Source organism: Schistocerca serialis, chromosome 9 (assembly GCF_023864345.2).
Source record: "Schistocerca serialis cubense isolate TAMUIC-IGC-003099 chromosome 9, iqSchSeri2.2, whole genome shotgun sequence".
NCBI lineage: Eukaryota > Metazoa > Arthropoda > Insecta > Orthoptera > Acrididae > Schistocerca > Schistocerca serialis.
Genome location: NC_064646.1, coordinates 479,669,727 through 479,684,692, shown reverse-complemented (window position 1 = coordinate 479,684,692; position 14,966 = coordinate 479,669,727). Strand labels below are relative to the sequence as shown.

Here is a 14,966-nt window from a genome sequence, read left to right as displayed (position 1 = left end):
TTGCACAGGATAGGGTAGCATGGAGAGCTGCATCAAACCAGTCTCAGGACTGAAGACCGCAACAACAACAACAACAACAACAACAACAACTGCTCGTCTTTAGTTTGCTTGTCCAACTGCATTATCTGTGTGATCATCCACAGTGAGTTATTCATAATTGTAATCCCTAAGTATTTATTCAGATTTGCAGTCGTTAGACTAGTATGACTTATCATGCAACTGAAATTTCGTAGATATCTTTTAGTATTCATGTGGATTACTTCATAGTCAATTGCCACTTTTTGTACCATATAGATATCTTTTCTAACTCATCTGATGACTTTACAAGAGGGTAAGTGACAGCATCATCTGCAAAGAACCTAGAAAAGATTTCTCAGATTATTGTTTATGAAGATCAGAAAAAGCAGAGAGCCTATAATATTTTCTTGGGAAATGCCAGATATTACTTTTGTTGTACTTGACGACTTCCCACCAGTTACTACTAACTGTACCTTTCTGATAGGAGATCATAAATCCAGTTGCGCAACTGAAGTGATACTCCGCAGGCACACAATTTGATTAGAAGTCACTTGTGAGGAATGGTCAAAAGGGTTCTGGAATCCTAGAGATACGGAATCAATTTGACATCTCATGTCAATAGTACTCATTACTTGGTGAGACTAAAGAGCTAGTTGTGTTTCAAGAACAATATTTTCTGAAAACATGTTGAATATTTGTCAGTAAATTGTTTTCTTTGAGATAACTCATAATGTTCAAATACGGTATATGTTCCAAAATCTTACTGCAAATTGACATTAGCGATGTGGATCTGTAATTCAGTAGATAACTCCTATTTCCTTTCTTGGGTATTGGTGTGTCTTTTGCAGCTTTCCAGTCTTGAGGTATAGATCTTTCAATGAGCGAACTGTTGTATATGATTGCAAGGTATGGAGTTGTTATATCAGCATACTGTGAAAGGAACCCGACTGCTATACAATCTGGATTGGAGGCCAGGCCTTCAGTAAGTGATTTAAGCTGCCTTGCTATATTCAGGATATCTACTTCTAAGTTATTTGTGTTGGCAGTTGTTCTAGGTTAAAATTATGGACTATTTACTTAGTCTCCTTTGCTGAAGGAACTTCAGAAAGCCTTGTTTCTTAACTCTACATCAGGGGCACTGTCATCAATGACATCACCATTGTTATCGTGCAGTGGAGGTATTTATTGTGTCGTGTTGGGGTACTATACGTATGACCAGAATCTGTTTGAGTTTTCTGACAGATTTTGAGACAGAGATTTGTTGTGGAAACTATTAGAAGCATCACACATTGAAGTTCACACTAAATTTTGAGTTTCTGTAAAACTTCACCAATCCTGGGGGTTTTGCATTCTTTTAAATTTGACATGTGTTTTGCATTGCTTCTGCAACAGTGTTCTGACCTGTTTTGTGTACAGTGGGGGATCAGTACCACCTCTTATTAATTTATTTGATATATGTCTCAATTTCTATTGCTACTATTTCTTTGAACAGAGACTACATATGGTCTGTGCTTACCTAATCAGATTATTCCCCCATGATATTTAAATTTTCTAACCTTTTATATTTGGTCAATACCTGTTTTCAGGAATTTTGATGCATTTTTTAGGGTTTTTAACAAACATTCATCCTGCAATCCCACCCCCCTCTCCCCTCCCCCATGCAAGAATGAAAACCACAGCATCCAAACCCACCAAAAATAAATGCAAACCCCACAGGTGTCAAAGCTGGCAATGGAATTAAAAATTTCTGTAAGACACCAGTAGTGGTCGCACAGGATCTGGCAGACCCAGTGGTGCGCAATCTCCACCCCGTGAGCCACACCTCCAGCAGCTCTGCACTAAGAGCGTCCTCTGCCACCGCAATATAGGACGGCCAGTGGCAGCCACTCCGCCCACTCACACTTGGAGCGTCTTTGCTTTGTGAGGCTGTGCAGAAGCCACCTAGTTGCAGCTCAGACTCCATTGTTTGTGCTTTAATTCAGGTAGCCTCATCCTCGTTGACATTTGGACTGTATTTTTTGCTGCATTATGTGTAGCGAGTCTTTGTACACTTGGAGAAATACAGATTAGCAAATCTTCTGCTTGCTGTGTTATCTTGTTCGCTAATTATTTCTGCTCATGTCCAACTTTCCTACAATGACAGTTACTGCACCACTCTGTAGCTGACCTCCCAGACCGATGTGATGTGTACAAAGTCATACTCAACAATCATAACTTAAATGTAATGCACTGAAGATAGCTATATGGTAGCTGGAATCATCTGCAATTAACAGATTAAAAATTTGACTGATGTCGCCCTTTCACCTATCGTATATCTGCTACTACTAACTACAGATATGCTTATGGCTGCAAACAATTATGGAAAGATTACAGTGTTACTCATTGTAAAGATGACACATTGAGTTGCAGATAGATACAACGAAAAGACCATTACACATAAAGCTTTTGGTCAAAGGCTTTATCAGAAAATAAAAACAGACATCCATTCACACAAACAAGCACACCTCACACACACACACACACACACACACACACACACACACACGCATGAGCACTATATCTGCCTGCTCAGACCTGACTGAAACACGTTGAAAGGGGGCAACAAGTAGGATTGTTGTTTGCATTTTTCACATTTGTTTATCGGTCCTGAGCAGCCAGAGATAGCAGTTGTGTGTGCAAGGTGTGCTGCTTGTGTGTGTCTGTGTGTGTTTTTCTTTTCTGATGAAGGCTTTGGCCAAAAACTTGATATGTAAGAGTCTGTTCATTGTGTCCGTCTTCGTCTCTGCATGTCCTCTTTAAGGTGAGTAGCAATCTGCCCTTTCCGTAATTGTTGATATTACAACCTGGACTTTCCATTGTTTTATGGCTACAAAGTTTAATGTGAGAGTGTAGCTTGAGCATAATGAGGTGTTTGTAAGTATTTATGTGGGCTGCTTACATTTTGAACTGAAGTATTTGACATTTTTCAGTTCCGTCTGATGAGCAGCTCTTGGATGAGAGATTGTGCTGCGCCGTGGTCAAAGTTCTGAGTGTGTCTAAGGCTCCTGATGTCATTGAAATGTCTTTGGAGTTGCTGCACACTCAGGCAGAGAATGGTAAGTTATATTGTGTTAAAATTAAAAGTAATTAAAATTCTCTGTAGTTGCAGGGTTGCAAAATGGATTATTTTCTTGTTACTGTTCAGTTTTACCTCCCAAGAAACTTACAAAGCACTACTTTTGTATCTGAATCTCCTTAAATAGCCCAAAACCCATTGTGTTGGACACAAAAAAAGATAAATTTGTGTGTTTGTCCTCACCTCCCTCTTCCATTGCCAAATCTCATCTTTATCTCAGTTATCATATTCTAATCCTCTTCCCAATAAGTATGGTAGAAGAGGCAACTGAACTGTTATACAGTCCACACCAAATAAATGTTCTTTAAATTTGCTAAATAGCATTGTTTGGGAAGAACGTAATCTTTCTTCCGTCAATTGCACTTCGAGACACCTGAACGTAAATGTTAACACTTTCATGACCACTTGTTGACAAATTGCCTGTTGACTTGTCTCGATTTCTTTGGCCGAAGTTTGTTTGATAATTTTTCTGCTGTTTTGCCAGCATGAGTTGCTGGCATTGTCAAAGTTTTACCCTCCATTGCTGATGGTGGACCACCAAGGTTTGTTTGATAATTTTTATATTGTTTCATCAGCACAAGTAGCTGGTGAAGCCCCAGAAAAATGATCAAACATCGGCTGAAGAAAGCGAGACAGAAGCCAACAGGCAGTTTGTCGCACCTCAACATCTTGGTGAGTGAGTGACACTGATAGAATCAACCGATTATAATTCTAGCAATTCGCATATGTGTCCTGATATTTCTGTGATCTAAAAACACAACCAATACTGAAGAATAAACCACAAAGGTTTCTCATATGTCTGTGCTCTACACTTACTTGAAGTTGTCCTGATGGATATAAATTGCCCAATACTAACTATAACTAATTTTGTTCCTTCCCCTCCCACCTCTCATGTAATATTTTCTTATGTTACTTTTCATATTTAATGTGTGACTGAATACAATACCAACCACCATAGACCGTAGATAATGTAAGACTGCGCATGACATCATTTTACTGAAATCAGTATCTAAATTACGTGACTTGGGGCACAAAGCCAAGTATGTCATTATGTGTTTATAGTGCACAATTTATGACATATTTTTTTACAAATCAAATTTTGTGCTTTTTACTAGATGCAGAAGTAAAGACCTTCATATACACTCAGAGAAGTCTTTTTTTTTATATTCCACAGATTAGAAAAAGTGACGAAAATCTCAGTTGTGTAAGCGAATTACTTTAAAATATTTGCAGAGGTATTTCTAATGAAAGTTAGGATGGATATTGGTCCTTGGATGTAAAACTTGGTGAATGACTAAGCTTTTGAGACGACATATCATTAATGTCTAGCTCACTACACGAGTATAATCAACATTTTGTAATATAATACGCTTCCTATCATGATATCGTTTCGGATCTGTACTGGATTAAGCAGAAGTCGGAGAATATATGTGCTTATTTTGTGTAAATACCTGATATTATGCATGCAAATGTATTTCCTTTCTTACAAATCATAGTAAAACACATTTCATACATATTCTTGTGGAATAGTTTGAAAACTAAAGCTGTGTGCAAAATTGTTATTTTGTCTTCCACACCTGTGGAAGTGGTGACCTACGAGAATTCACAATGCAAAAGGGAACAAAAGAAGCAAATATTCACTAAAGGACAGTGAATCTGTCGCTTGTTGAAAAGAACTGTCAATATGTTTCAACTTGACTGCATGTATAAACAATAAACACTGCTTTATAATCAGGAATTTCGGAGGAATTAGGTTAACTGCACTACTACATGTGTAAGAGTTTTACTACAGTTTGCTGAACTGTCAAAATCAATGCTTGATTTCAGCTATAAATGAGAGAAACTGTAACTGTCAGCTCCACGTCACACAGCACATAATGACAGGAACTCGGCTTTCCGCCCTGAGTCATATGACTTAGAAGTTGGTTTCAAACCTTAACACGGCAGAGATAGGGACATAGGTGGTCTGTGTTATATATGGTCTATGCCAACTACTAATGCTGTACTCAATAGCAAAGCAGATTTTTTCCTTTGTTCTCGTGCACTTTGTCCTGCATTTATTCACCAGTAGCTTAGTGACCACTGCTTTGCTTGTGTGGATTGTACAGCCTGCAGAGAGTTTGTGTGTGTGTGTGTGTGTGTGTGTGTGTGTGTGTTTTTTTTTTTTAATTGAATTTTAATGTTCATGGATTGCAACACATACTAAGCTTTTCACACTAATTAAGGCTATATAAACATGGTCTTTCCTGACAAGAAACAAAAGTTTTTGTTAATTATGCCTTTTAAATTCTTGGGGAGATAGTTCCATACCAACTCTCATCCCCTAACAGATGTTTCTTTATATTTAACTGAGAAGTGAAATACAATTTTCATAAATTTAGCTTTAAAGTTTTTTAATGTAATGAAATATTTTCTTAAAAATTTTCATCCCCTATTGCTCTCCCTTGGGGGTTGAATTTCTAGGGACACACATTTTTTAAATTTCTAATAAGTAAGTCAAATACCAATAGCTTTAGAAATCCTTTATTAGTTCTTTAATAATTATTTATTTTCAAAAAAACTTTCACCCAGTATTTTACACCCTTAGTGGTTGAATTTCCAAGATGCTGAAACATGTAGTTTTTATTTTCTGAGTGAGTAACAAAATACCGGTTTTCGTAGTTTTAGCTTCAAATTTCCCTTAATAGTGGCATACTTTCAAAAAGCCTTTCATCTCTTATTTCAACCACTTGGAAGTGGAATTTTGAACAACCGCTTCTTAAATGATGCTTACAGTATAAGATCCAAACTCTTTCCAAACTTCAGGTTTCTATCCTTAGCAGTTTGAGCTGGGTGGTGATGAAGCAGTGAATCAGTCTGACTCTATTTTACCCCCCCTAGGGGATGAATTTCCAAAAATAGTGAAACACATATTTTTTCATCTCTTAACCAAGAAGCCAAACACCAATTTACAAAGATGTAGCTTTAAAATACTTTTGCAGTGAAATATTTTAATAAAATGTTTCATAGCCTATCCCTGATTTTACTCACTCTGTATATTGAGCAAGTAGTAAAGGAAACAAAAGAAAAATTTGAAGTAAGAATTAAATTCAAGGGAGAAGAAATAAAAACCTTTAGGTTTGCCAGTGACATAGTAATTCTGCCAGAGACAGCAAAGGACTTGGAAGAGCAGTTGAACAGAATGGACAGTGTCTTGAAAAGAGGATATAAGATGAAAATCAACAAAAGCAAAACGACGATAATGGACTGTAGCCGAATTAAATCAGGTGATGGTGAGGGAATTAGGAAATGGTACATGTAAAGTAGATGATGAGTTTTGCTAAAGAAACTGATTATGGTCAAAGTAAGGAGGATATAAAATGTGAAGTAGCAATGGCAAGAAAAGCTTTTCTGAAGAAGAGAAATTTGTTAACATCAAGTATAGATTTAAGTGTCAGGAAGTCCTTTCTGAAAATATTTGTATGGGATGTAGCCACGTATGGAAGTGAAACATGGATGATAAATAGTTTAGACGAGAATAGAAGCTTTAGAAATGAGGTGCTACAGAAGAATGCTGAAGATTAGATGGGTAGATCATGTAACGAATGTGCAGGCACTGAATAGAATTGGGGAGAAGATAAATTTGCCACACAACTTGACTAGAAGAAGGCATCGGTTGGTAGGACATGTTCTGAGGCATCAAGGGATCGCCAATTTAGTGTTGGAGGGCAGTGTGGAGGGTAAAAATTCGAGAGGGAGACAGAGATGAATACACTAAGTAGATTCAGGAGGATGTAGGTTGCAGGAAGTGCTTGGAGATAAAGAAGCTTGCACAGGAGAGCATGGAGAGCTGCATCAAACCAGTCTCTGGACCAAAGACCACAGCAGCAGCAGCAGCAGCAGCAACAATAACAACAACAGTGGTTTAAATCCAGAAACCCTGAAACACATATTTTTTTATTTGTAACCGAGTATTCAAATACCGATGTTCATAGATGTAGCTTTAAAAATACCTCTGTGGTCCTTTAATAATGACATATTTTTAAAATAGGCTTTCACCCATTATTTCATCCCTGTAGGGTCAAATTTCCAAAAATTTTGAAGCACCTATTTCTTTATTTCTGAACAAGAAACCAAGTACCAATTTTTGTAGCTCTGGCTACAAAATTTCCTTAATAGTGACATTTGTAAAAAAAGAAAAAAAAAACTTTATGCCCTATTTCACCCCCTTAAGGTTGTAATTTCAAAAAGCCATTGTTAAACGAAGCCTACAGTACAAGACCAACACCTTCTCCCAATTTCAAACTTCTATCCGTAGTGTTTTGAGCTGGTGGTGATCAGTCAGTCAGTCAGCACATTGCCTTTTATATGTAGGCATTACAGAAAATATCCATATATTACACGTAACATAAATTCTGTCTTTCCAGAATTTTTGAACAGCTGCTTTCAAGAAGCAATATTTTGTATACACAATTGTGTTGGCAGCACACAATTTGAGTGTGCTGTTCACTCTTTGACAGTTTAAATTAATCAGTTTCTATGGAAATGTGCAAGGTGAAGCTACTTGGCAGTGGAATGAATCAGTACATAGTATACTGATAACTGACTAGAAAATTTATGAACAAAATAAACTAATGATTAATAAAACATACAAAAAATTGAAATTGTGTACAAATAACACATTTCAGAGAGAAGTGCTCAACCACTGCAGGGAATTCTTGTACAGAATAGAAGAAATGTAACATCATTTCCTGGTCGCATCTGTGTACTTGTCATTTTTGTTACTGTGAGTGCCAGGGCCAGTTTCCTATTGGAAGGGGGAGAAAGGGGGGGGGGGGGGGGGGAGCAGGGTTAGCTCGGTTTGTTGGAAGTGATGGGATGGTCTTTGCCTAAACCTCCTGAATATTTATTTAATAAAATTGCAGCCAAATAGCCATATACAATTACTTTGCTTAACATTTTACATTTACATTTTTGCATATTCATTTATAGATTTCACTCTTTTACTGCACAGTTCTATGTGATATCGTTCACAGGCTTCATTACACTGTTCACACACACATTTTGTGGTTGGGTCATGATAATTTTTGTTTTTGCAAGTTAGATGATGAAAGCCATGAATAGATAATCTAGTTAGGACATGTCACAGTTCGAAGTTTGGTGCTGTCCATGAGCAGTTCGTAATTGCTTCAGTGCCATAGAACTCTGGCCACACCTTCTCTCGTTTATCCTCCATGATCTTCAGTTGATTTCTGGAAGCCTTGGTGTGTGGCACCATATATCGAAGTTTGATGTTTTCAATTAGGAATGTCTCTCTCGCTATCAGGTACACTAGTTGAGATCTTGTTGTCTTTGACGGACCTAGTGCTCTTTTTAGATAAGTCGTTTTTACCTTTTCAAGTGTTTCTAGATTTTTTTTCTGCTAGGTGGTCCCATATAAACTCTGTCCCCTAGGCCAGGATTGGCAAGATTTTTGCGTTGAATAATTTCACGGCCGTTTCTGGACTGAGCAGGTGGATGTTTTTGATGTCCTGTATTGCTATTATTGCTTGGGCTGCACATTCTGTTGTATGTTTTGTGAAGCATTTGGCTGTTGGTTGCAATGTCAATGCTAGGTATTTAAAGTCTGATGAGATATTTATTTTTTGTTCTTTGATGTTGATTTCTGCATTCTTGGGTGTTTTGCCTCCTTTCTGAAAATCACCATTTCGGCCTTCGTTATGTTTATGTGTAGTTGTCATCAGAGTTGACTAGACTGGCGTAAGGGCTTGGGATTACTATTTATTAAAAGAAGCTTCTGAAAATTCTGACAAGAAGCAAAACATTCCCTTTCTTGTTTTGTTACGTACTACTACCTCTCAAGATAAAGGAAGCAAAGAGGTCATAGTATAAGGGATGTATTTCATAGTATTGAAGGTGAAGTGCTCCTATCTGTAAAGGTATGTATTTTAGAGCCCTTGTTTACTACTTTTATTGCTTTGAGTGGTTGTTCCTGTCATATCTTTGAAAACTGACCGTACCTACTGGGGCACCCTGTATAGACAGCTAATAGTGGTCTGTGTGCAGTTACAGAAATTCTTTGTTTCAAATGTTAGATAATAACAGCAGGAGGAGTGCAATGACCTTTTTGAAAGTAGCTGTTCTTCTTTCCAGATATATATCTACAGCAATGTAGAAGTAATTGCCAGAACTATCAGTTAGAGTACATTAGCACTAATCATAATTTGTTGTTAGTATGCTTTTCAGAAGTAGCCAAGCTGCTAATGTATAATTCGACTCATTCTACATCCCTGGCAGCTCTCCTTCTTGTTTGGATTTCTGGAACATGATGTGTGAGTCAGTTAATCAATCAACAGTGGAATACAACATTTGTCACTGCTGTAGTGTACAGTGTGATCCAAAAAAGTTTCCCTACTTTTAATTGAATTCCATTGTGCCACAATCGATGTGCAAATACCAATGTTTGACACATTTTTTTAATGTGATGCTGAATATTCTGGACAAACGGCTGCAGAGTGTTGTCTGTCACATTCATGAATACATTCATTTTTATAATTTGCATTCTTCTCAAATATTTATTTTTTGTTGTGTATTTTGTTCATGTAGGTATTTCCAAAGAAAATGTAGATCGGAATTGAATTAAAACTTCTTGCTGGCTTGCCAACACTTCTGTATCACAAATAGCTTGATCAAGCATAGTGTTACTGAGTTGTGCCTGGGATAGGAGTATGGAGTATCACCCTATTGTGCATTAAGTGAAGTGCATATTGACTGTATTGCCCCATATTGCATCAGTAATTTGAATAATTATTTCTGCCTGAACTCATAAACTGAAAAATACCATGGAAATAAATTTTTCAATAGTAAATTCTGGATTTTTTCCGAGAGATAACTTGTAAAGTTAGCCCATAATCAGCAAATGCCACTGTAACAATGTCTTCTCATGACACTGCTTCAAAGAAATGTGGTTCCCATAATCACCAGTTTATCACATTTCTTATCTGCTATGCCAAGAGTACTTTCTTGTGTGTGTTCACAAATGACAGAGAATTGGCAGCTTCTGTTGCCTCACTGAAAACTATTCTGAGCCATACAGTCTGCTGAGTACCACAGCGTAAGCGGCAAATCTGTGTAAAGTCTAGATATTACCTCATAATTATCCATTTATTTTGTAAGAAAATACTCATATCATTAAAACTACTAGCTTTGCTCTCAAGAATTACTGTAGCAAATGACAGAGAATTGCTGATTTCTGAGCAACATAGTAGGAGCATTTAATATTGGAAACAATTTTTCCCTTCTTTCACTTTTAAGCCCAGTTCTCTGATAATGTTTGTATGTGTGCTTGTTTAATCAAAACTTGCAGCTTGGGAAAAATAATATTCTTTCTCCTCTATTTCTTTGTTCCAGAACAAGTAAAGCATTGTTTGGCAGTGGCAGGACTGTGTGAATTGCTCATAACACTTCTGGAGAAGCACAAACCAGAGGCTGATGGTGAAGAAGCACGCAATCTCATGAAGATGGCATGTGATCTTATTGTTCTCGTACTCACAGGAGGTAAGTCATACTCTGTTTTTAATACTGTCAAATTATACAGCTGATGTCAGTATTTCAGTACTGACCCCTCCCTCCCTCGCTGATTTTGTTAGAAAATACTCATATCATCAAAACTACTAGCTTTGCTCTCAAGAATTACTACAGCCAATTACAAAGAATTGCTGATTTCTGAGCTCAATAGTGTCACTTGCTCACTAGAGTCAAACATTTCATGTCAACGGCAGCTATAGCTTTGTGTGGATTCAAGCACTCGAACATGTCACAGCAGTTTAAGCTGTGCTATCAGGTGTCAACCTAAACACATCCTCGGAAATTGTGATTTGGTGTACCACTTTCATATTAGGTCGACTTTGTCATGAATCAAAAAACATCGTGAATGGTCATTCAGATGGAAAAAGAGCTCTCATCTCCCACTCTGCTCCCACCCCTCCCCCCTCCCCCACCTCTCCTTGCCTGTCCATGCTCACCTCCTTCACATGCATTTGACATTTGCCATTTCTCATTTATTTCACTGTCTCATTTCCAATTTATTTCACATTTATCTTTCATTTGAAATTTCTCGTTCCACTGTTGTTTGAAATTTGTATCATGTTTTTCTCATACTAAGATTTAGGAAAGAAATTAATGGAAGCATTTGATGTTTTATCATCATTTCATGCAACAAATCTTTTTGAAATACCCCCCAGGCAGCTCACCACTCTTTGGCCGGTTCGTGCCATGGGCCCCCAGCCTTTGCAGCATTTTTTTCCCTTCCGTGCTGCATGTCTATCCTCTTGCTATTATTTTTCACCTTCCTCGGCGAACATGTCTGGAGTGTTATTAGGAATGTTCTGCATTCTGTCGTTGATGTAAGAACAGTCTCACCTTTGTTTTTTGCTCCCTTTTCATTTCTTTGTTTCCCTTCTCCTCTCGTCCCTCCGCTTTGGTATTTCAGGTTCCTCTTTTTTCTTCTTCCTCCTGAAGGCCAGCCCATGCATCTGACACTTAACAGACGACTGGGTAACACGTAATTCCCAGTCCCGGATTGACTGGTAGGTTTTGCATGTACCCCTGGTGGAGTCCAGGACCAGGGAGAGGCCAAATGGTCCCTCTGTCAGGTGTTCGGGAGGTGTGACCTGAGGTATGAACAGGCACCTAAGGTGGGTGTGCCCCCTTGTGAAGGGAGCCCCCCAGTTGAAAGGAGCGTGCCATTGGAGACCCTGGCAATCCTGGGGGATTTCCTCACGATGAGTCAATCATCTTCCCACTCGATGTCTACAAAACGTAAACGTAATGAGGCTAATGATTTGAAGACCCTTCCCACTGCACCACAGTTCCTCATTGTCTCACATACTGAAGACGGTCAGTCCTTTGCCACAGTAAATCCGTTCATTATTCAGAAAGGTGTTGATACGGTTGCCGGCCCTGTGAAATCTTGCACTTGTTTACGGAATGGCACTTTGCTTTTGGAGGCCACTTCTGATTCTCGAGCACATCATCTGCTTGCTGCCTCGCTTCTCCACAGGTACCCTGTTTGTGTCGAGGCCTGTAGAACTTTGAGTTCTTCCCATGGTGTAGTTTACACCAGGCTGATAGACGGTCTAACCGAGGCTGAAATCCAATCCTACCTCTCTGATCAGGGTGTCATTGCCGTTCACCAGGTAATGAAAAAGGTAGATTCCTCCTTCGTGCCCACCCGCACTTTTTTTCTCACCTTTGATAGAGTGGTGCTTCTGTCCAAGATCAAAGCGCGCTATGAAATTGTCAAAGTCTGGCCGTACATTCCAAACCCGATGCGCTGCTACCAGTGTCATCATTTCAGCCACACTAGAATGTCTTGTCGCCACCCAGCCAAATGTGTCACCTGTGGTAGGGATTGGCAAGAGGACAATTGTCCACCTCCTTCTCCCCGCTGTATCAACTGAAATGGCAGCCATGCCGCGTCCTCTCGGGATTGTCCTGTGTATCTTGATGAGCGGGCTGTTTGAGAGATCCGGGTAAAAGAAAAAGTACCTTACCCACTTGCTCGCAAGTTATTGACTAGTTGCAAACCACGCATTCTCCCATATGGTGCCCATAGTTCTGTTCTTGTTACCCCTCGCTCTATGAAGGATGTGGCTACGCAGCCGTGTGACCTCCAATTCAGCTTTGAGGTTGTGAAATCACCCAGTGTCAAGGTAGCATCACCTTTTCCCCCGTCCAGCTGGGCAACAAGCCATCAAACTCTCGCCTCGAGGGACGAAGCCACCAGCTACACAACCGGTAGGCCAGAAAGGACAGGAGGAGTACTCCCATGAAGACTTCCTCCGTCCCTCCAGCCGAACGACACCCGAGTCTTCCTCTAACCGGAAAGGCTCGAAGAAGTCCACCAAAGGCAAACAATCCTCTCCTTCACCAACTCAAAGATCCTCTTCAATGGTGTCTCCGTTATGATACCTTAGCGTGGCCGGCCTCCGTGTTGCCGGTGCACACCGACAACCATTTTTCAGCATTGGACTCCACGGATCGACTGCACAAGCAAGCTGATGTTTCTGTGGACCCCATGCAGCAGGATCCTCCAGCTTCTGCGCCCTGTAGTAGCGACTCTTCCCCGGCTGTCACTCGGCAGCCGCCGAGGTGACACCCCTACATCTCTTCCTCATCGTGACTGTCCTGCAATGGAATGTTCGCAGCCTTTGGTCCCACAAAGAGGATTTAAGGCTGCTTTTAGCATCACAGTGTTCCCTTGTACTCTGCCTTCAGGAAATGAAATTGCACCCTCATGACTGCTTTGAGCTTTCCCATTTCTTACCAATTTGTTTTGGCCTTCCCCCTGAGGTCGGCATTCCATCTCGTGGGGGCTTTATACTGTTCATATGGGAAGACATTCATAGTCAACCCATCTTCCTGACTACCACTCTTCAAGCTGTTGCAGTTCGCCTTTTCCTTCCCCACCTGACGTTTTCCCTCTGTACCATTTATGTCCCTCTGTCATTCGATGTCACCAGGGCAGACTTCCTTCAGTTTATTGGCCAGCTACCTCCCCCATTTTTGCTACTTGGTGACTTTAATGTGCATCATCCCCTTTGGGGTTCTCCCAGGACCTGTGGGAGAGGTGCCCTCTTGGCTGACCTTGTTAACCAACTTAACCTCTTCTGCCTAAACACTGGAGCACCCACTTTCCTTTCCTACTGCTTGCACACTTTTCCTTGTGCACTGCCCAGCTTGCACCTCATCTTGAGTGGTCCATTCTTTCTGAAACTACTCGAGTGACCTTTTCTCGTGTGCTATCCGCTTGCTGACTCCTACCCCATCCGCATATGTACCCAAATGGCAGCTTTACTCCTCCCTGGCGACCTTCGAAGACCGAAATTTCCCCAGTTGTGATGACCAGGTGGACTATCTCACAAACATTATCCTTACTGCTGCAGAACGTTCAAATGCCCGAACTTCCTCTTTACCATGTCATGTCCCAGTCCCTTAGTGGTCTGAGGCATGCCTCGATGCAATTCGCAATGATGCTTTGCACACATCTGTTTATATTGGATGCAGTTTGCCATCGTAGGATGGTGGTTAAAAGCACGGAGAGCACGTTTCCATGTGCTCTCTGCATTTTTAACCTCCATCCTATGATGGCAAACTGCATTCAATATAAACAGATGTGTGCAAAGTGTTGTCATGTTATTTGGCATAGCAAAAGAGCTAGCTGGATTTCATTCACTAGTTCTTTTAACAGTTCCTACCCTTCCTCTGTCGTGTGAGCCAACGATGTCATAGTGGACTCTATTGCTATCTCACACCTTGAGCCGCCATTCTGCGGAAGTTTTGATCTCTTCCCACTATCACCCTACCTTCCTCCATCAGAAACGAGTGTAGGAGGCTCAGGCGATACCCTTCTCTTCTCTGAATCGTGAGTGCTACAATGCCGCCTTTACTATGAGGGAGATAGGTCATACTCTCAGTTCACCCCAATCCTCCGCCTCAGGGACAAACACCATCCACATTTGAATGTTGCAGCACCTTTCTCTTGCAGACAAGCACTTTCTGCTTAACACATACAACTGCATCTGGGCTGAGAGAACATTTCCTGGATGCTGGCATGAAGCCACTATCATACCCACACCTAAGCCCGATAAGGACAAAAACCTTCCCTCTAGCTACTGCCCCACCTGTCTTACCAGTTGCTTTTGCAAGGTGATGGAACGTATGATTCATGCCTGGCTGGTATGGTGGCTCGAGTCTCGCAGTTTACTGATGACTGCACAATGTGGATATTAGAGTGCGGCATTCTGCAGTTAACCATCTCTTTACTTTGTCCGCCCCTGTCATGAATGGTTTT

The 14,966-nt window shown here is 40.2% G+C and overlaps 1 protein-coding gene across 1 annotated transcript in view; it reads left to right on the top strand.

The window, feature by feature from the left end:
* The window catches only part of LOC126418964 (GTPase-GDP dissociation stimulator vimar), a 97,368-nt gene that overhangs the window by 47,321 nt on the left and 35,081 nt on the right, over positions 1–14,966 (top strand). The window contains exons 6-7 of the mRNA XM_050086010.1: positions 2,988–3,113; positions 10,523–10,669. Coding sequence (XP_049941967.1) covers positions 2,988–3,113; positions 10,523–10,669 — 273 coding nt within the window. The remainder of the gene's footprint in view (positions 1–2,987; positions 3,114–10,522; positions 10,670–14,966) is intronic.